Below are 20429 nucleotides of genomic sequence, written 5' to 3'. Positions count from 1 at the left end.
TGACGCTATTAATGACAGATTTATATAACAACTAAGCATCTTCTCAAAATACAAAACAATCAATTATAGTTTCAGCTGAAATAAATACTAGAATTATGAAGCAAGCAGTCTTATTAAGTTGGATGTCAGTGACAATGCAATTCCTAAACCAAAAAAATGGCTTCTAACCAGCAATTTTATAGCTTGGATTGACTAGATTGTCCTGGCCGGAAACAAGTTTAATTGATTCAATAACATCACCGACCTTGACGTCTTCCAAAAAATCCTCATTTTCAGTCACATATCCGAACACAGCATATCGACCATCCAATATATTGGCATTACTCGGTGTTAGTTCACTTTCTTTCAATAGCCAGAATATCTGGCTTGAGGCAGAGTTATTCTCGAACTCCTGTCAGAAATTGAAAGGGAATGTCAAGAGAAAAGGAAACATAACAAAGAACAACTGATGGAAAAAATCGAGTTAATAAATTCTCACTTCTCGAGCCATTGCCATGGTTCCGAAAGCATTGAAAGGGAGCTTTGTTTGAGCCTTGTACAGACCAAGCTCCTGCCAGGAGACAAATAGCAAACTCTTTCAATTCCGGTTAAACTTGAAGCATGGATTTGAACTAAGTTTTGTTTCATTTAGCTCGAAACGCTAATATGAGAGAAAAAGAAAGCTTACCTCCAGTGTTGCTTCATATACAGGTGCTTTCTCTCCATCAACCATGATTTCTAATGGTATTGTCCGAGTTTTCTCGGTACTAGGATCAATAAAGCCCTCTGCAGGACCATCAGGATCTCCGGTTTGAACAACAAACCCATCCGCTGCAGCAAATCCAAGAAGTAACTTAAATTCTACACATATCTTTGAAATGAACTATGATTACTAATAGTAATTAGTGTAGATGTCAACTTGATGTCTATAGTAATCAATGGCAACTATTATCACACTATCGACATTCTATTTCCTTAGTGGTATGACAAATGAAGCACGTGGTAATATAACAATCTTTGAAAATTTCCCTTCTAAAGGCAACCAGCAACATTCGAACGATAAAGGAGAATCAAGAGTTACCTCTCTGAATTTCCATGCCATCATAGAAGTGCCTTTGGACGAGGTCAACAAAATTCCCAGCTGTTACCGGGGCATTATACCCATCGAGAACAATACGGAACACACACTCCTCTAGATTCGGGTTGTCTTTGACTTTAACCTTCATATCCACAGCTGCTCTCCCCTTCAAAAGCGGCATATTCCTATATTCTTCTGGTACTTCATATGGGAAGCCATCTACCATATCCTCTTCAACACTGCAGAAATCCAATTCCCGAGGAAGATCTCAGCTGCAGTCAATGACAAGGTATCTCTATGAGAATAGTTTATTTTGTAAGAGGCTTAACTTTTAAGTCCTTACTAACTGGTTCGATGAAAGTATGACACGGTTTTTAAGGCATTATGACCAGATATCTACAATTAACAAACTAAACAGTTTGTTTGAAGACTAAATTCGTGTATGATACATTTTTTAAGGAATTATGAATCAAGGCACTTCACGTATCTGCAGCTTAGTAAACTTACCACTACATGGATCATTTTCAGGTTGGTTTCAGAAAACAGATGGAATTTAAAACATTATATAGTTTTTGAATCAAGTCTTTCTTAGTGGATGGATGATCTAAGCAGCAAAAGATTTTTTTAAAGATTTGGGATACTCACTCTCCAACATATTGAAGCAGCTCCTTCTGTTTAGGTGCCACCGCATCTCTATTCCGATCCTCAACAATCTGTTGTAGTTCCTCCATCCCGACTTCCAGCTTGTCAAGCAATTCTGCTCCACGGTCCTTCTTTGCTTCGGCTAATCCCGAGATAATTAACATTTTCCCTTGCTTAAGAGCTCGAGACGCTTGCCTCACATTCTAAGATTTTATGAACTATCACCAAAAGCATATAGAAATATTGAACTTGGAGTTGGAATAAAAGCAAGGGAGACTTACTCTCTCGACGGAATCGAGTGCCTTGACACCGGCAATCTTGAGAGACTCGGTTATATCTTCAAGTGGTTTTTGCACTTCTCTAACAGCTTTATTGTTAATTGGCAATGCATATCTCAACAAAGCTCCAGGGTCTTTAATTGGAGGCCCAGAGATTAAAACAGATAAATCTGGCAATGGAGGATTAGCTGCATATGCATCAAGTGATGGGATTCCAGTTATTAACTCAGCTGCCAAAATAATGGAGATTGCACATTCCTTCAGGGAAAATGGCCTCCCTTTCTGCAAAAAAAAAAAAAAAACAAAATATTTTTATTACATCAATTGCATAAAAACTAATCTTTACCACCAATTTCTGCTAAAAAAGAAAAACAAACAATCTATTTCAGGTCAATTGCATAAAAAACCAATCTTTACTCGGAAAAAAGGAAAGAAATTAACTTCAGTATTCTACTTTACATTGACATTCATCACTCATATTATTTGATCAAATTCATATAGAAGAAAAAAGATGCTAGCTTTTCACTAATGATCAAAAGGTACCATTATAACTCAAGAGAAAAAACCCAACCTGCCCATTCTGAAGCTTACACTGAACATGCTTGTGAGGATTATATTTGGGAGTTGCTAGAAAGGTTGAAGCTTTAGTGGGGAGTGTTGGGTTAATCCATTTAGAGGCAGCTAAAGGAGAGTAAGAGTTACAAGAGATAACAGCTGCCATGTTAGCACTTATACTATAAATCAAAGATTTCACGGGGAAAAGAAAAGGAGATTTTTGTTGAGATGGAGGAAGAGATAAGATTGCTGGGAAATACAACTTCTATGGTTAAAAATATGCGTATAGTCCCTATACTTTTCAAAAATTAGGAATTTAGCTCCTATACTTGTAATTCTAGGAATTTAGTCTTTACTTTTCATATTTCAAAATTCAGGTTAAACTATTAATTCAATTATTTTCTTTCTTTATTTTTTAAATTCAGGTTAATTATAATATCATTTTTAGTTACATGACTACCAAGTGAATAATCTTTTAATTTTAAAATGTCACATAAACAAATCAAAAAATATACATATTGTTAACAGTTAGACCTGAATTCTGAAATCTAAAAAGTAGATGGACTAAATTCTCATTTGGTTGCTCACCTTATCCCTTAACCATGAGATATGGGGTTCAATCCCCACCCATTGGAATGGAACACATTTCATGGTTAGTCATTTACCTCTTTAAAAAGCACCTGCTGCGAGAAAATTAGTCATTAATATCGACAATGGACACTTTAGTTTCTAGGGGTGAGTGTTCGATCGAATCAAGTAAAAAAATTTCGAGTTAACGAGTCTTATTTTATCATCTTAACTCGATTTGAATTTTTTTTCGAATCAAGTTGAGTAAAATGAAATTCAAGTCAAGATCGAATCAAGTGAAATTGTTTGAGTTAAATTAAAAAATTAAACATGTCAAATTAAAATCTTGTGACAATATAATTAATTTTAGGTTAGCACATAAATTTGAAACCATATATATTTAAAATTTTTTCAAAGCATACTTTAGTACAATAATCTTGGATAATTAATTAACTTATTTTAGAAAATTATTTAAAATGTTTACTTTCTTTATATATTCTTTATAATTTTTAAAACATATAAAATTTGAAATTTATGTAAATATTTTAAAATTTTGAACATATTTTAAATTTTTTTATAATTTTGTTGAGAGAAAGACAAGTTTGTTTATGTTCAAAATTAAAAGGAACCAAAGAGGTGTTTACGTCAATCTATTATTCGAGTTATTCGAATCGTAAAATTCAATTAGACTAAAACTTGAAACTTGAATTATTTATTTAAGTTGCTAATCAATATTAATTTTGACAAAAAAAATTGTAATTTTCGAAAAATACAACAAATTGACTACATCTTAAGCTAATAATAAAAGGGGTGTGTGATCCATAAGAATTTTGGAAGTGTCAGTTAAGAAACGGATGATGTTTTAGACTGAATTTGGCCACCATAATATGTCGATTTTATCAGAACAGCACTGCTTAGTTCAAAGTGTTGTTAATTATTGTTTCCTCATTACCGGCAGACATAAATGTTAGTTATATGAAGTATCTAGTTTCTTTACAAAATGCTCAACACATCATTATTACATTTCACATCATTTAATTATTCCAAACTTGGTCTTTTCCAAATTAGTTTTTAAACAAATTAATCCATTTCTATAACATCCTCAAAAATTTGATAATATTACACTTTAAAATTATATCAAATCATTAAATTTTATGAATATTTTATTTCAATTTTAAAATTCAAAAGAAAAATTAAGTCATGATATTTTCCAACTTCAATAATTAAACTTTTTTTTATAACTCAACCATTATTTTAATTCATTTTACCCCAAAATTATCAGCTTTCTAATAAGAATGTGCCACCTACCACGTTTTTATCAGTAACATTCTTTTCAGCTTTAAAACAAATTATAACAAAATTGAAATTTAGATAGGAGCAAAAAGGTTTAGGTGGGAAAGTTAAAAAAAGAAAATCATGACTTAAAATAAAAAATTTTAATTTAAAGAAATAAAAAAAAATAAATCTTTTGTGTTTAAATGAAGCTCGAACAAAACACAAAGGAATTCGGAAGGTGAGTTCATGTCACATATATTGCTTCTGGTATGTGCATTAAAAGTGATTGGGTAATGACTGTTATTTACGCTTCAACTTAATATATATATATATATATATATTAACCTCTCAACAAATTTTACTTCTATGTTGAAAAAAATTAATATCGATTAACTTTACTGACATGATCACATCAGCAATTAATTAATTTCAAGGTAATTGCTCGTTGTAATATATATATATATATATATATATCCAAGAATCATTAAAGTTATGGCACCGTCCAGTCATAATTTCCAGATTTATAACCTAAAACATTATCACAGCATTAATTGATCCATAGTAATTCCACTCTATAAAATAAGCAGCAGCACTTTCCTTAAATCCCCCGGACTCACAAATATCATCTAATTATTGGTCTGGTTGATGCACAAAACACTAAACCATTCACATAATTAATTCAAATCATTTCCAGGCAATGTCCCCCTAAAATATACATATCATCTTTTTTCTAAGACCAAACAGAAATGCTCCTACACATCTTCACTTTACCTTTTTAATAAAATATCATTTAAATGATGTTCCAAGAGACAAATTAACTTTTACCTTAACATTACAACATTCACTTCAACTCACAATTGAGTTGTACGTTACAACATTCACTTTTTCAAACAAGTACTTTTTAAAATAATTTTATTGTTTTTTTAATTTTTATAGAGCTCTTCTTTAGATTTTTTTTTTTAAAATTATATATATTTTGAGCAATCTCAAAGTGCCACATGAACATCTCTTACTGATGATTTATATAAAATAAATTTAAAAAAAAAAAGAAAAAAGAGATGACATTGTTTGACAGGAAAGTTCAGGAGCTAATCTAGACAAAAAATATGTTTAAGGAATTGAAAAAAAAATATCAAGGACTAAATGTTGCTTTGTGCCACAACTTTACCAAGATAAAAATAAAAGCAAAAGGGAAAAATGGAATATCACATTCAACATTGCTCATAGTAATGAAGATACCACAGACCTGGAATGACTAATTCAAGCTCATCAGACCGAACCCGGAAACAGGAAATTTTCAAATTTATCTCAAAGATGCATTAGTAACACTTAAAACTGGGGTTTGAAGACCGAACCAAACCAGACAAGATCCCTGCAGTCTACATCATTTATAATAACACAACCAAAGACCCAAGCCCTGCCTTCTTTTTCCCAAAAGAAAAGAGTGTAAAAAAGATAGCAAGCAGGAAAGCAAGAGGAAGATGGTAGCTAGGATAAAAGGATAGTAGGGTAAATTACATGTCAAAGTCTGGAAACTTTTAACCAAATATTTTGAACAAAACGAAATAGTGCAGAAGAAGAAATTACCTGTCTCTATGTGCCGAGCAGACAATTGGTATTTTCCTACAAGCATTTAACAGCATGATCCTCCGATGTTCCTAGATGGAAAAGGCTGCATGAAAGCAGCTTTTGATTAAAAATGACGACAAACCCTATTTCAGAATGGTCAGCAATCAGAGAAGGCATCAAAATTCAATGGAAACAGTTACAGAATTAGAAGTAAGAAATGAAGATTGGGCAACATTCAAATAGCTCCAGCAACTGTCAGTCAGCACTTGTGCCAACTTTATGAAGCTCAAAATGTAAAAATAAAAACAAACTGAACAAAGAAAGATGGAAAGAAAAAGCTTCAATTTTCATTCTTCGAAAGGAACTGTGGTGCATGGAACACCAGCTGAAAAACAGAAGGGCACCAGAGAACAAGAAAGAGAGATGTATAAAGAATGAAATATTGTCTACACCTGCTCAACTTCAACCATTTTTTTCTTTTTACACTAATTCATGCTGTATATGTATATAATCTTTCTCTTTGTGGCAAATTGCCCTTCTGCTTCCCAAGAAAGTAACCGAAAAGATGCAGCAGAAATCAGTCCAAAATTGGATGCATTCTCGCTAGTTAATTGGTCCTGGAGCTTCCAACACCATAGACGCTTCTAAGAATTCTGGTTACTAATCAAAGCATCCAAGTTAGCATGTTAGCCTTATCAATATATACATGGGGCACTGACACCAGAACTCTAGGTCCAAACAGTCGGGGCAAATCCGAACCAACAAACCCAACATTTTGGTTCTGATTGTAGGACTCTCTGATATCCTTTTTGAAATATTCCTGCTACCAGATTCCCTTGCCACAGGGATCAAGTTTGATTGAACTAAGATCCTCTTGGATTTGAAATTTCACAAAGATCAGCCTTCTGGTTCCTTCCTTTTCTTGATAGTCTTCCGACTCACCTTGCACTTCTCCGGCAGATCCAAGTTGGAGGGCAGTTTTGGGCCTGGCATGCTGCTGGGCTTCAAATTGTCAATTGAATTAAAGTCGCATGACTTTTCATAAACAATAGCAGCATCAAGTGAGTATACACGTAGAGCAAGAGAAGACACGGTGGAAATTTTTGCAGCTGCAGATAGCGATGACCAATACCACCACTCATTCCTCAAGTACTCGGTTTTAATCATCTCCTCCAATGCAATTATTGCTTGGACCATCTGAAAATACAAGAGGATGTTATATCCAATCCCACCAAATCAATGAAGTTTAAGAAATAAAACTGAATATCGAAGCAAAAACTTTAACTTCTATATCAGTCCTTAAAGCACAGATTAATCCAACGAACCATTCAACCAATACATGCATTGTACAATTAATGGGTCATGACTACATTAACCAGAAACAGCAAAGTGGAAAAGGTCACTTGAGAGAAACTAACATTCAATCAGATAAAAGTTAATGACAAAAATGCAGTAAACAAACCCAACCAAATACAATATGCTCCATAAGGTATACGAACAAATTAGTCGGTGCTACCACCTTTAAGAGATGCCAAATGTGGTCAATGATGAATGATGGTTAAAATTTACAAAAATAATACTCCGTCTGTGTCAATTAAAATGACACAATTGATATTTTGAGGTCAAACCTTTTAAACTTTGACTCAATTATTTTCAATATTTTAATTAATTAAATTTTACAATTAAGTATAGTTAAAAACTACTTCATTGAAATTTGTTCTTTCAAAGTTCTATCAATAATAAATTTTAAAAAAATAAGATATCAAAGTTGCAAAATTTTGACCACTCAAAAAGTCAAAATGTAACAAATTTAGTGGGACGGAGGGAATAACTACTATAAGAAAGCCCAAAGGGATCTAGACAAACCTCATATATTGTTTCTGCAGATTTAACAAATGAACGCCAGGCCCATCTCCTTTCCATGCATGCCTTAGATGGTCGCAAAGCTTCTTCAGAGAGTGCAGCATCCATATCAAGTAAATTAATCTTTAGTTGCTGCAAAACCTGTGAAACCTTACCAACCAAGGGCCTTAAAGAAGACTGTGGGACTACACAGCAGTGACCACTACCCAGTTCAGGAGAATACTTATCTGCAGAAGATATTCTATCCCTTTGTTCTGAACATCTCAAAGCTGGTCTTCTGTTTTTCTGCACTTTAATCTCATTTGCAACAGTCCTGAAAGAATCATCAGAAAAGCCTTCATTGATTCCATTAGCCACACTCCAGTTTCCTTGAGATAAACCAGGCCTCTTAGTAGCCTTCAATTCAGCCCCGAAACCCCCTATTTCTTGGTGAGAAGGAACAAGTCTTAGGGTAGGGTCACTAACAAAATGAGAAGCAGATGGGACAAATGATGGAATGCCATCTGAACTGATAAGACCAATTTCCCGCACCAATTCTTCATTAGAATCTCTAGTGAAAAATTTGGTACTGATCTCTTCAAAGTTATAAGGACAAACTACTCCGTCATTTTGAAATTTGATCAGCCTTGAACTCAACTCAGAATGCCCGGCTTTAGAATTTTCATCAATTTCCATGTCAACAGTATAACCTACCCGGTTACCATCAGATCTCATATTCCCTTTCCTTTTTAAAGAATCACCAACTGACTTACCTTTCTCATTAGCAGGTGGATCCGGAGTGCATCTACCATCATTATGATCCTTGAATTCGACATCACTCATAAATGTTTTGTGACAAGAGATGCAATGATTTTTGGAGGGCCAAACAGGCTCTAAGCATTTACACCTGTACATTTTGTCTTCAATAATCACCTTTGCCTTTTTCCCTTGCTTCTTCAAGGATTCAGTTATTTCTGACTCAAAGAAGGGACCATACTTCTTCTCCAGCAACATTGCTGCCTTGGTGACAAGAAAACTAGGAAAAGAAGCTTTATCACAACCATCACACGATGAAAAGGCAGTTTGGCACTCATCTTGAACTTGGTTTTTCATTTTTTGGTAATTCTGGAATTTTAGCTTCTGGCAAATAGCCTCTTTCAGCTCTTTTTCTTTTGGGTCATTATCATTCAACCAATTAATGAGTCCTTCGATATCTGCATCTGACTGATATGTAACCCATGGTGAACCAGCCAAAATTGCACCTTTGGCATTGTACACAAACGGACAGGAAGCCTTTGAACCCTGTGCTTTAAAAACACTATCTGTGGTGGCAGAGCTTAAATTCCAGTTAACTGATGTGCAGTGCCCCCGTACCTCATCGCCCAGAAAATTCCTCTTCTTACGTACTACCAAACTTCCATCAACGATAACCTGAGGATAGCCACCTGGCATGGCTGAAATCCAGTATAGTCGGCCAGAAGAATCACTTCCCAAAAACTCCTTACGAATAGATAGCTTTAAAAGCTGAGATTCTAAGCTATTAATTAAGTCCTGCAGATGTTGAATATCACTCTTGATAGTGCTCAACTCAAGATGGTGAGATTGTGACTCATTCTCAGCAACAGAAGGAACTTGCTTAGCTGTATGCAGGCTTGTCGCATCAGAAGACTGGCACTGTCCATTACAATCTGAAGGAGATGATGGAGAAGCCACATCCATTCCCTTAGACTCTTCCAACTTACCATGGAGGTTTGTTTCTTTCCTTGAGTCATCAATTTCCTGGGGCAAAGGATTTGATACAGGCAACTCACTTGTTACAAAGGATTTATCGCTTTTTTCAGGTAATACCATGCTCACATCCACATTGGCTTGTTCACCCTTTAACTGAGCCTCAGTATCCATTGAATTAAAGCATTGACCATTACTGGTAAAACTTTTCTCTGTATGAGTACTAGATGCATGTTTATCTGAACCATTAAGGACGGCAGCCTCCTTTTCACCATCTGATGGAATCTGATCAGTACCATCCTTTACACCATCTCCAACTGCATTAATCATGCTTGTATGGAACTTTGCAGCTCTTGCAGCAACAAAGTCTTCCTTAGATTTAAGGTTTTTCCATTCTATATATGCAGAACGTAATTTCTGATGCAACTCAAATGTTGTTTCAGCACATCGTTCAAGATGTTGACGGATAAGAGTTGAGTTAAGTAATTCATCACATAAAAATTTGAGCAAGAAGGCTCTCTGCACAAGAATATAAATTTCATTAATTTATGAAATAAACAGAGAGCTCAAGATCAGTATGCGTTATGAAAAAAGAACCCAAAAACTCATGTTAGCACAAAAAATCCTACTTTCCTATGTCATTGAAGCCATTTTCTATTGATACAATGACCTTTAATTAAAAAGACAGCATAATGTACATTAATTAGCCAGAGAATCATTTCTATGCATTAGAATATAAAATAAGTTATGGCTGACATTAACATGCTCTAGTAAGGAGATGCAAGGATTTGATCTCATAATAACATAAATGTACAAAAATAACTTCTTTTGCTGCGGAACAGAGCCACAAGATGCAAATAGTAGTAAAATGCAGGATATGATGGAAGTTTCTAGTCAATTCCAAGCCTAAACAAAAGCAGGGGCCCAATTCCAGGTAATAGACCCAACAAAAAAAGAAGAAACGCATAAGTGCACGATAACAACAGGAAGGTAAAAATAGCCACCATAAATGCATTTTCATTCAAGGACACATACAACAAGCAAGAACACGATAGCTTCTATTTTTGATCTGAAATGTAGCAAAAGAAAAACAATAAGCAAAATTCAGAGACTTGCAGTCAACAGCAATCAAAAGAATCAATGTTTTCATGTACAATACTAAAAAAGAAAGGTTAACCAGACAATATGACTAAAAATATGCACACCAAGCAAAGTTCAAAGACAAACCTCATCAACGCTAAACTGCCAATACTCTTTTTCTTCCATCACAGCTGCTAAATGTGCAAGTGCTTCCAAGTAGCCACGGGTAACCTCTCCCTGATACTTTTTACCTCTCCTTCGGATGATAACATGTGAAGATTCCGATGCATCTTGAACCATACGTTTGCTAACACAAGCAGGGCAATACCAGTTTCCTTCAGGAATCCTTGCCAGTGGAGGATTCAAGCAATATGTATGATACTCAGCATCACAAGTGTCGCACAAAAGAACACTATCATCATCTTTGTCAATACCGCACACTTTGCAAACTCCCTCGTCCCAAGGTGCTTTAGGGATATCACTTGTTGAAGCAAGTATATCATTTATTTCCTTCTTTGTTTCAGCATCAAAGCATTCCAATTTAGCATATTCCGCCAATTTCTGAACTAGGATAAGAACCTGCCACAAAATGAATAAATTAACAACTAATATACCACCAAACTAGGTCTAGATGCAAAACAAGCAACACTAATGGGGGAATGACCACAGAGAACTAGAGTACATGGCAAATTATTTATAATTGATCAGGCACCAAAAGGCTGTTGTTAACTAACTCATGAAGTAAATGAGGAAGTATCTAGCCATAATTCCTCAAGATCATGTCCAACTGGGAATCAAATTCCTAAACTTATAGTTGGAACAATCTTTGTATGCAAGTCAGCGAAACAGGCAAATACAATCACATAGCACAATGTCTCCAGTATGAGGCTATGCTCATTTGAACGTAACTGTTAGTGCACCTGACAGACAACCCTATCACTAGTTTATTGTGCTACTGTGAGTGTTTTATTTTATATATGTTAGTTAATTTGAAGAAAGATTAACCTTCAACTTTAATTTAAGAGGATCTAACTAAAAACACTGTTTTTTTTCACAAAAAATGAACAACATATCAATACTCCATTTATAAAAGCTACATCAGTGTGCAAAATTCATTGTACAAAAATATTTAGGCACTTACTGGCCAGTTAATGTTAAAGAAATTTACTAGCAAAGAAATATTATGAAAAATAAAGGAACTAACGAACCTCCTTTTCATACAAGGACTCAAAGTTTTCGGATAGAGACTCTGCCAATTCAACTAAATCAGGATGATCGGCAAAAGCAGTACGAACATTACTCCATAACTGCCACGCAAAAGAAACAATTATTAGATGGAGAATTACATCTGCACAGTTCCAAACTGAGAAAGGCAGCCAACCTCTAAACATGAACATAACACCTGGATCAAAAGTTCAGAAGAAAAAATGTAGAAAACAAGAGAAGTACAAAGATAATCCTGGTAAACGAAGCTCCAAAACAAATAAATGAAACAGATAATAGCTGCAATAGTGGCATACATCAAAGCATTGAGAGTAAGAATCATGCAAGGTTAAAGGCAGAAAAAGCAAAAGTAAAGGCAATCCAGGCACATGAGCAAGCAACTACAGCATGTGAAAGCAATATTTGAGCGTACTAAACTCCTAAGGTTTATACTCCTTTCCAAGATAAAAGGCACAGAAAAAGGCGAAAAGTTAACTTGAAAGGCAAAGTTAAGAGAATTTTCACTCATGCAAACACATGTAACCTATATTTATTGATGCACAAAAGTCTAAAACCTACAATCTTAGACTAATGTAACATCATCAAATGCTGCAGAATAAACCAGTGGCAAGGGTCTATCAACAGAAAAAGTAAGAAGAAGAAAAACAGAAAGCTGTATGCATCAAAAACCATGCAAAAGGCAAGTCAGAAGAAACAAAAGATGTAGAGAGGTTACAACCAGAAAAACAATTAAGCAGTAGGAAACAAATGAAATGGACAGACCTCACGAACATCCTCAAGAAAAGCTTCATGTGATCCACCATAGGCCCCGACAGCCAATCTCAAATCAATAGTCCTAAAATCCAGAGGACGAGACACCATGGCAGGAGATCCAAGGAGCCCCTCATCATCATTATCACTGGAATTCATTAGCTTTCTCCCCAACAAGTTGCAGAAGATCTTTGAATCATCAGCAGCAGCAGCATGACGTAATATGATGCGACATTTTTTCATGATAATATCAGACACAGATAAGACAATCTTCTTTTTACTTATTTCTTTCTCAGGTTTTTGTGTTGAGCATTCATTCTGAACATCAGCTAGCACCGAAAGAACAGCTTTCTGTGTTCAATAAAAGGTAGAGAAAGATGTTTTTTATCAGAATCATGTTTACTACTACATACACAACTCTGAAGGACAGAGCAATTAGAAAAGACAAACATGACAGTATAATTCTTCAGAAGGATAAAAAGGATAACAATTAATTCAAGGATAGAACATTCAAGCTCAAAGATCATGCGCTTCTTTCTTTTACAAGCATCCTATAATATTCAAAACTACCAGTACTTCTCCTGCTTAATTGTCATTCACACTTCTGGTAAAAAATACACAACAAAATGTAAATACAAATGAAGAGATTTAAGGGAAATGGATGGTTGTTAAATACTCTTCCCTTAATTCTAATTAAAAACATATCCAAACAAGGAGAAAGTTTTCGCCTTCAACTCCTCTCTTTTACCTTCCCTTCCCACCCCTAATCCAAACTTGGTCTGCAAATTTACCATATTTAAGTGCAGGCCAAAGGGCCAGTTTAAGCAGTCAGAATATGAAATTTCTAAAATATAATAAGACATAAGATAAAATATTGCAGTACAACAAAATCAATAAATATGGCATAGATTCCTGCTTTCCTGCAACATAAAAGCTTTAAATCACATAAACAAGTGGTTTGATCTTTCTGTCTCCAGCAGCATTTAGGCCAACGTCCCAACCCGCACCCCACAGACAATAATTGTTTGAAAATTTTGAGCATAAAAACTAAAGATAAATCATGCCCAGAAGACGACATAACAAATTGATCCCTCACCATATGTTAAAAAATATAGAAAAATCTACATGCCTTTGAATTCTTATCTTATGCAAATTTCACTAGTAAGATGGTACCTTTGTTGGTCCTGAAGCATTGCCCTTATAAACTTCCTTGCTGATTGAATGTTTCAATTTTTCCCTTGCCCACTCTGGAGGATCTTTTTCCAAAGCTTCATAAACACACCGTCTGATTCTAGTTCCAACATTTGTTGGCAGCTTTCTGACAGGTTCCAGCAACTTTGCCCACTCTGGAATATCACCATCATTGACAAAATTCTTTTCACAAGCAACATTTTGAACAGGCCCTTCATCTTCTACTGTCAGAACATCGCTTTGTCTGTTCAAAGAACCAAAAATTCGCTTTGTAGCCTCTGCAAGCAACTGAAGTTCAAACCAAATTCACAACATTATCTTCTTCTGAACTCATGTATGTAATGATCAGTATGAAACACAAAAAAAACTAGAACCAGCACACGAATTAGTTTCCAGCATACAATTCCATCAATGAATAAGCTTCAATACATCTATACTATTTTATCATAATATGCCAAGGGGCAAAATCAGTTTAACATTAAAATAAAAGCAGCACCTAGAAGCAAAACACCCAGAAACTTGTTCTAAAACAATTGCTCATTCTGCATAAGATAAAATAAAGAGTGCAATCAAGCATACCCACAAAAGGATAAACACTGAAGCAGAATTCAAATCCATAACATATTAGCATGCATATCATTAGCAGATCTTGACATATGATCACAAGGAAAGTGCTAAGTGAGAAGGAAAGATGCACACAAACAACAATTCCTGATGAAAGCATTTCCAAGCTTTCAACAATATCTCTAAAAGAAAAGTGTTTATCAAAAAAATCAAAATATCAAAAGCCAAACTTACAAGCGCATCTGCTTCCATCCCAGCCACCCCAGTAAGTGAACCAGAAAGCACCCCACCATCACCTTGTAAGCAACGAAACACTTTAGCACTCTCACGGGCAGTGATCTCTGCTGAGTCAAGATTCCCATCCATGGATAAGAAAGACAATATGTATCTTCTAGCTAATTCAGGCCAGGTCAACTCATTAATTGGGAGCAGACTGAGCTTAACTTTTTTAGCAGGAGCTGTACTATCTAAATCTTTCTTCCTTCCCCTTTTAGATCTTGACTCACCAGAATCAAAATTTGGATCAACAAGTGCGGCAACCTTTGATTGCAGCTCACTTATTAGCACCCCTAACACTGAGCTGTGAACCTTTGTCAATGTCACGCCAAAGCATCTTCTGTAACTAAGAGATGCAAGCCTTGCCTGGTCAGCTTCCATCATTTCTCCTGTTTCCATCTGTATAAATGGATGTGGGTTTTCAGTAGAATCTGCCATACAGGAATCACTGCTAGGTGATACATTCTTTTCACCCATACCATCAATTCTAGATAAACTTTGGACATCAACTCCTGGCTTTTCACTGTCAAATTTATGAAGGAAATTTGAGTGATTAGACCAGGGATTTATAAGCTCCTCTTCGAGTTCATTTGCTAAAAAAGCTTCTTCCAAACCCATTACTTCACCAAAGCGCCACAATAACTCCCACACCTGAGTATATAAACATAGAAAGTATAATTAAGATCCTCATACAAGAAATTCTACTGTAAATAGAATATATATCCATTTCCTCAACTAACAAACATGAATACCTGATGGAAGTCACCAAGAAGTTCAGGAGGAAGTCTCAGCCACAATGGCTTCCCTGGAGGAGGACCACGGTCATCAACCAAACGGGGCTTTTTTGACTTCCCAAATAACACATCCAATCCTTTTTCTCCCTCACATTCAAGCCCATCTGGCGTCTTAATCTTCAGGAAACCATTTCTGATTGTTAATGATCCTGAATAAGAACTTCTTTTCCTCAAAGATTCATACCGTGAACAGGCCTCAATACCAGGAAGCTCTTCAATAATTTCTTGTACAAATTCAGCATCCAGTCCAAATCTATCCTGTCCCAGCCATTTTGTCAGTTCCTCAGACCAAGTCTCCAGCTCATTATGCTGATACACAAAAGGAAAGGAGAGAGAGACTGGGAAGCCACAGAATTTAGCTAATGGAGTATGGGTCTCTTTATTCTTTCCATCCATCATATCCCAGCTTGATGACCTAATTTCTTTTCCTGCATGCTTACACAAAAACTTCAGAGCACCCTTCCTTTTACTTATCTCAGAGCAGGCATCAATAAATTTCTGAGATATTATTCTCCATGCTGCAGATGAGGAATGTTCTTCCACTGAAATTTCACCAATTTCATCTCTTAACATATCTCCAAATTTTTCACACATGAAACCGGCTTCAAGTTGGGATTCGTCAATATTCTGAACAAGATATGTTTCCTTCAAGTTACTTCTCAAACAAGTCAAGAGATCATTTTCCGTAGGTGGGCAAGGATCTGTAAGGATCCTTTGAATACATCCATCATCATCGAACTCTTTGTTATTATAATAAGTAACATCCCCTTCTTTATTATGACTAGGAGTTTGCTCAACTTTGGACCAACATAGGACAGCTGACCCAATTGGAAGGGGCAAGGCAGAGCATGAACACCTTCTGATCTTGAAAATAGGTCCAGAATCACCACCATCTAAAACTTCAGATACAAAAAGTGACCCAGTGATCTTATCATGCCAACAAGACCTATAACCTATAGGAAATATCAAACTAGCATCATGATAAGAAGGTCTCATGTCAATGAGCCCCAAAGAGAGAATATAAAAATCTTCAAACTGCACAGGAAGCCCATCCTGTAGGAATAAAAAGAAGAAGAAGAAGAAGAAAATCAGGACACTCAATCTAAAGCACTTAGATTTCACCAACTCAACATGACAATTAGCTGAAAGAAATAATATAAGCTACTTGTGAAAAGGAAAAAATAGAAATGTTATGAGCTGCAAACAAATAAGAAAAAATAAATTAACAAGTCTGCTTACATTAATTTGTTCAGATCCAGAGCTACCCTTCTCATCTTGCACAGCTTCAGTGACTTTCATGATACAAGATTTGTTGGCATACTTTTCCAGAATTTGACCATCACATGCAAAGTCCTTGCAATAACCACTTATCAAACTTTCCTTATTTTCAGGAAATCCACTGGCTATTGAAAACCTTGTTGACTTCCTTTTTCTTGGCAGATGCAATCTTTCCTGAAGAGAAGCCCCCTCACGTTTTATTTCAGCGTCCATAGGGCTATGGTTCAGATTCAACCCAAGATAAGAAGCAACATCTAACACTGAGTCAAATGTTTTCCCATCAGGAGAGCAATAAACTGCATATAGGTCACAGCTCATGGAATGCTTTAGTTCCACACGCCAACCTTCCTCCAGAACCCCATGTCTTTCTGAAACAAATTCTCTAAGACGCTGCAAAAAAATGTCACTCGGATTCCGAGATGGAAATCTAATAGCTGTATTACTACTATTCCTCAAAGACCCTAGCGGAGAACCCAAATCTACCTCATCAAAACTTCTATCTCTAGTTCGCATACAATGAAATAAATCTTCAAAACCCACTTTAACAGCATGTGTCACAATCCTAGAAGCTTTTTGAGAGCCAAACCCATTACCCGCATACAAGGAATTCATACAAGTCAAGGGGGCACCTAACCGATTGCCAACAAAAGAATTGTCACCCGCTGTGTGCTGTCTGGAACCAAGATATATGTTAACCAGTGATGATATATAATAACTTAAATTTAAAGAGAAATTTAAAATAAATAAAGCTATTCAAACAAGATGAACTGAAGGAAGAAAAAAATGAGCTAAATCATAAGAGAATAGCACCTTCTCACTAGTAAGTAAATGAGCAGGAGACATACTATTAAGTACACCACTTTTATAGCACAGGAAGAGTGGTATTAAACATGTTAGCTGATTTCCCACTGTTCCAAGTTAACAGAACTTAATGTTTGGAAACAGTTTCATCATGGTATAGACAAAACAAAGCTTCAACATAGCAGGACAAGATAAACAGCATCCATTTAGAATTTTGAGTTTCCTCAATCTATCAAATGAGAACTAGTACAGGTGACTACCTAAGGAGAAGAGTAGCATAACACCACTTCCACAAGGAAGCGCAATCTATGAATCAAGAAACAACCTACTAGAAATGAAAAAGCATGTTAAGGAAGTTAGCAGCAATAAGGCACTTCACAGATAAACAGGTTAAAGACTATTGAGCAGCAATATGAAAGAGAAAGAATATAAACGCAATACAGTGCTGCAATGTTGGCAGCAGTAGAACACCAGAGGAATAAACAGTTAAAGACTACTGAGACACAATTTCAAAGAGGAAAACAATAATTGCTGTACAGTGCCGCAACAAGCTTGGGTTAAACATTCTAATTTGTATATAGAAATTTGTGAGCATGAAGAAGGCTTTAAATGGAAGAGAAAATACTATCTTTGGGTAGCACTTTCTAAGTTTCAACTGTACGAACACAAACTGCATGAAAAAGTCATGGCATTGGCTAACCAGGTGGTTCCAACATAGTCAATATAATATAAATGCGGTACAATGCTGTGATGTTGGCAGTGGTAGAACACCTATGGAATAAACAGTTAAAGACTATTGAAACACAACTTCAAATAGAAAAACAATAATTGTCATACAGTGCGATGACAAGATTGGTTTATACATTCTTATTTGTATAGAGAAATTCATGAGCACGAAGAAGGCTCTAAATGCAAAAGAAAATACTATCTTTTGGCAGTAATTTCTATGTTTCAACTGTACGAACTCAAACTGCATGAGAAAGTCATAGCATTGGTCAACAAGGTGGTTCCAACATAGTCAATACCCTAAAGGTTCAGTGAAAATGGCAGAACTGATACATCTTCGCATAATCAAAATAAACTAACACCCCCCCCCCCCCAAAAAAAAAAACCCCCAAAAGCCTACAATCCATGTGTAAGAGCAGCATAACCCTTCACATGCCAAAGGTAGCAACAAATTACACTTGTAAGGAAAACAATATTCAAACAAGGAACAAAAGAATGACATGGTACCAGCAGAACCACAGTTTTCAGGTCAATGGCAAATCATTCAACTTCAACCCCCAGAATTTTCAATTCATGGAAAAGGACTAATCATCTTAAATCCTTACTTAACATATACTCTCTATCACCATCAAACTGTCCCACCATCAGGCATCAGCTAGTAGTCTTTACAAATTTCAGGACAAACTTTACAGGCAAAATGGGGGTAGATTCGTTTATAGACATTTAAATCAAGTAAACTGCTAAAAAGCAACCAAAAAGACATCAATTATCTCATAAGCAGTATGACTAGTTGTACAATCTACAGCTACCAACCAGTTCAATTACACCCACTGATCAGCTTCAAAACCATTGAGTATAATTAATGTCCTTATGATGAATCACGGGTACACCCTACCTAAACATCCTGACCATATCTAACAGTTCACACACACTACACAAACGCAAACAATCTGCCTGTCAACATGCATTGCAATTTTTAACTAACCCTCAGCACAATATTCCACTACTAGTACACAAATAAACAAGTCAATATTCAATTACTTGCCTGTTATTTGCTTTTAAAAATGCCCTAACCCATCTCCAAATTAACACATTAAGCTAAAGAACGCTAGAAATAAATCAAGCAATCAATATCTAACATCCCCAGAAACCACATTTCAAATTTATTCAACTCTTAAGTCATAACTACACAGTTAACAATAATGCAGGCTGAAAAGACTTACAGAGCTTCAATTAAAAAAAGCTAAACTCGAGTTTCTAATATTAAGCTTTAAGTTTTACCTCAATAACTCCTGCACCTCCTCACCATCGCCGTCACCATCACTCGGCGGGGAAGCATTAATATCAAGGATGCGCTTCTTGGCCTTAAACCCAAGCGGCCACCGTTTACTCCTTACTCCGCGGCCAACACACGCTCCACAAACCCACTCCGCCCCCGAAAGCAACTTCTCGGAAACCCCGGAGCATGCCAAGTGAAACCCTCGCTCACATCCATCACAAACCACCACTCTTCCTCCTCCTCCTCCACCGGGCGTCGCCGCCGACAAGCCACAGACACCACACTGCTCCTCCTCGTTGGCAACGGGAACACCGGCGGCTTCACCAAGAGCCGGGTCGGGATTCTCGTGGATAGCCCGAACAATCGAAAAGGAATCGGGTTCGGCGGAGTCGGAGTCGGGTAGGGTTTCGGCAAAAGAAGAAGAAGGGATCTCGTTTAGATCGATGCCGAGGGGTGAACGAGTCTCGGGCTTTGAATCGTTCGAATCGGAGAGTTCCATTTTTTTTGTTGGTTTTTTCTTTATCCGAGTCGGGGTTTTTCGAAGAACAAATACATTTCTTTCTGAAAGTTTTTTTAAAAAAATTGGAACCGAAGGTTAAAAAAATATACAGAATTGTCAGAGGAAAATATTAAAATAGAGAAGAGAGAAGCTTTTTTTAATTATTTTTATATTTATTTTTTGGATAGGAGGAAATTTACAGTACTCGCTTTATTACACTGACACGTGGAAATAAGTCTAAATTGTTTTCTGTTTAGGAAAGAGTTGGTTTGGGGATCTTGTCTTCGAACGGGGATAACTAGAAGTCAAATAGTTTGAGGTTTTTCTTTTTGTGATAAATATATCCTTTTTTAATATATTTTTATATTTAATTAGGATATTCTACACCCTAGAATGAAATAATAAATATTTATTTTATTAATTTTATAATAAAATATAAAAATAAATATATATT

General features: G+C 35.8%; 2 protein-coding genes across 3 annotated transcripts; both read right to left on the bottom strand.

Annotated features, from left to right (window-relative positions):
* LOC108487394 (peptidyl-prolyl cis-trans isomerase, chloroplastic) lies at window positions 1-2790 on the bottom strand. Of its 2 annotated transcripts, none has more exons than XM_017791726.2 (7): window positions 2549-2790; window positions 1981-2259; window positions 1703-1902; window positions 1061-1296; window positions 668-810; window positions 479-550; window positions 1-391 (listed from the first exon to the last, which is right to left on the bottom strand). In XM_017791726.2, the coding sequence occupies exons 1-7, from the start codon at window positions 2696-2698 to the stop codon at window positions 164-166; spliced, it is 1308 nt and encodes a 435-aa protein (XP_017647215.1). In that variant the 5' UTR covers window positions 2699-2790; the 3' UTR covers window positions 1-163. The 2 variants fall into 2 exon arrangements, with proteins under 2 accessions (XP_017647215.1, XP_052875188.1); XM_053019228.1 differs by having other exon boundaries at window positions 2569-2692.
* A 2678-nt stretch (window positions 2791-5468) lies between these two features.
* On the bottom strand, window positions 5469-20169 carry LOC108489187 (methyl-CpG-binding domain-containing protein 9). Its single transcript, XM_017793528.2, has 10 exons — window positions 19479-20169; window positions 16632-17343; window positions 15351-16445; window positions 14557-15249; window positions 13741-14046; window positions 12580-12918; window positions 11802-11900; window positions 10741-11172; window positions 7810-10032; window positions 5469-7140 (listed from the first exon to the last, which is right to left on the bottom strand). The coding sequence occupies exons 1-10, from the start codon at window positions 19973-19975 to the stop codon at window positions 6841-6843; spliced, it is 6696 nt and encodes a 2231-aa protein (XP_017649017.1). The 5' UTR covers window positions 19976-20169; the 3' UTR covers window positions 5469-6840.
* Between the last annotated feature and the right edge of the window lie 260 nt (window positions 20170-20429).

Source organism: Gossypium arboreum, chromosome 9 (genome assembly GCF_025698485.1).
Source record: "Gossypium arboreum isolate Shixiya-1 chromosome 9, ASM2569848v2, whole genome shotgun sequence".
Classification (NCBI taxonomy): domain Eukaryota; kingdom Viridiplantae; phylum Streptophyta; class Magnoliopsida; order Malvales; family Malvaceae; genus Gossypium; species Gossypium arboreum.
Note: the sequence above shows the minus strand (reverse complement) of the source record. Positions and strands in the feature narration are given on the sequence as shown.

What these genes read in the sequence shown, in the direction of transcription:
- LOC108487394 (XM_017791726.2), bottom strand. Translation starts at nt 2,698, where the DNA reads ATGGCAGCTGTTATCTCTTGTAACTCTTACTCTCCTTTAGCTGCCTCT. An exon ending in CACTCGATTCCGTCGAGAGA is followed by an intron (nt 1,903 to 1,980) that starts GTAAGTCTCCCT and finishes ATAAAATCTTAG; the next exon opens with AATGTGAGGCAAGCGTCTCG. An exon ending in TGGCATGGAAATTCAGAGAG is followed by an intron (nt 811 to 1,060) that starts GTAACTCTTGAT and finishes GATTTGCTGCAG; the next exon opens with CGGATGGGTTTGTTGTTCAA.
- LOC108489187 (XM_017793528.2), bottom strand. Translation starts at nt 19,975, where the DNA reads ATGGAACTCTCCGATTCGAACGATTCAAAGCCCGAGACTCGTTCACCC. An exon ending in TTCTTGAGGATGTTCGTGAG is followed by an intron (nt 11,901 to 12,579) that starts GTCTGTCCATTT and finishes TTTGCGTGGCAG; the next exon opens with TTATGGAGTAATGTTCGTAC. An exon ending in AGTCCTTGTATGAAAAGGAG is followed by an intron (nt 11,173 to 11,801) that starts GTTCGTTAGTTC and finishes ATTTTGTGGCAG; the next exon opens with GTTCTTATCCTAGTTCAGAA.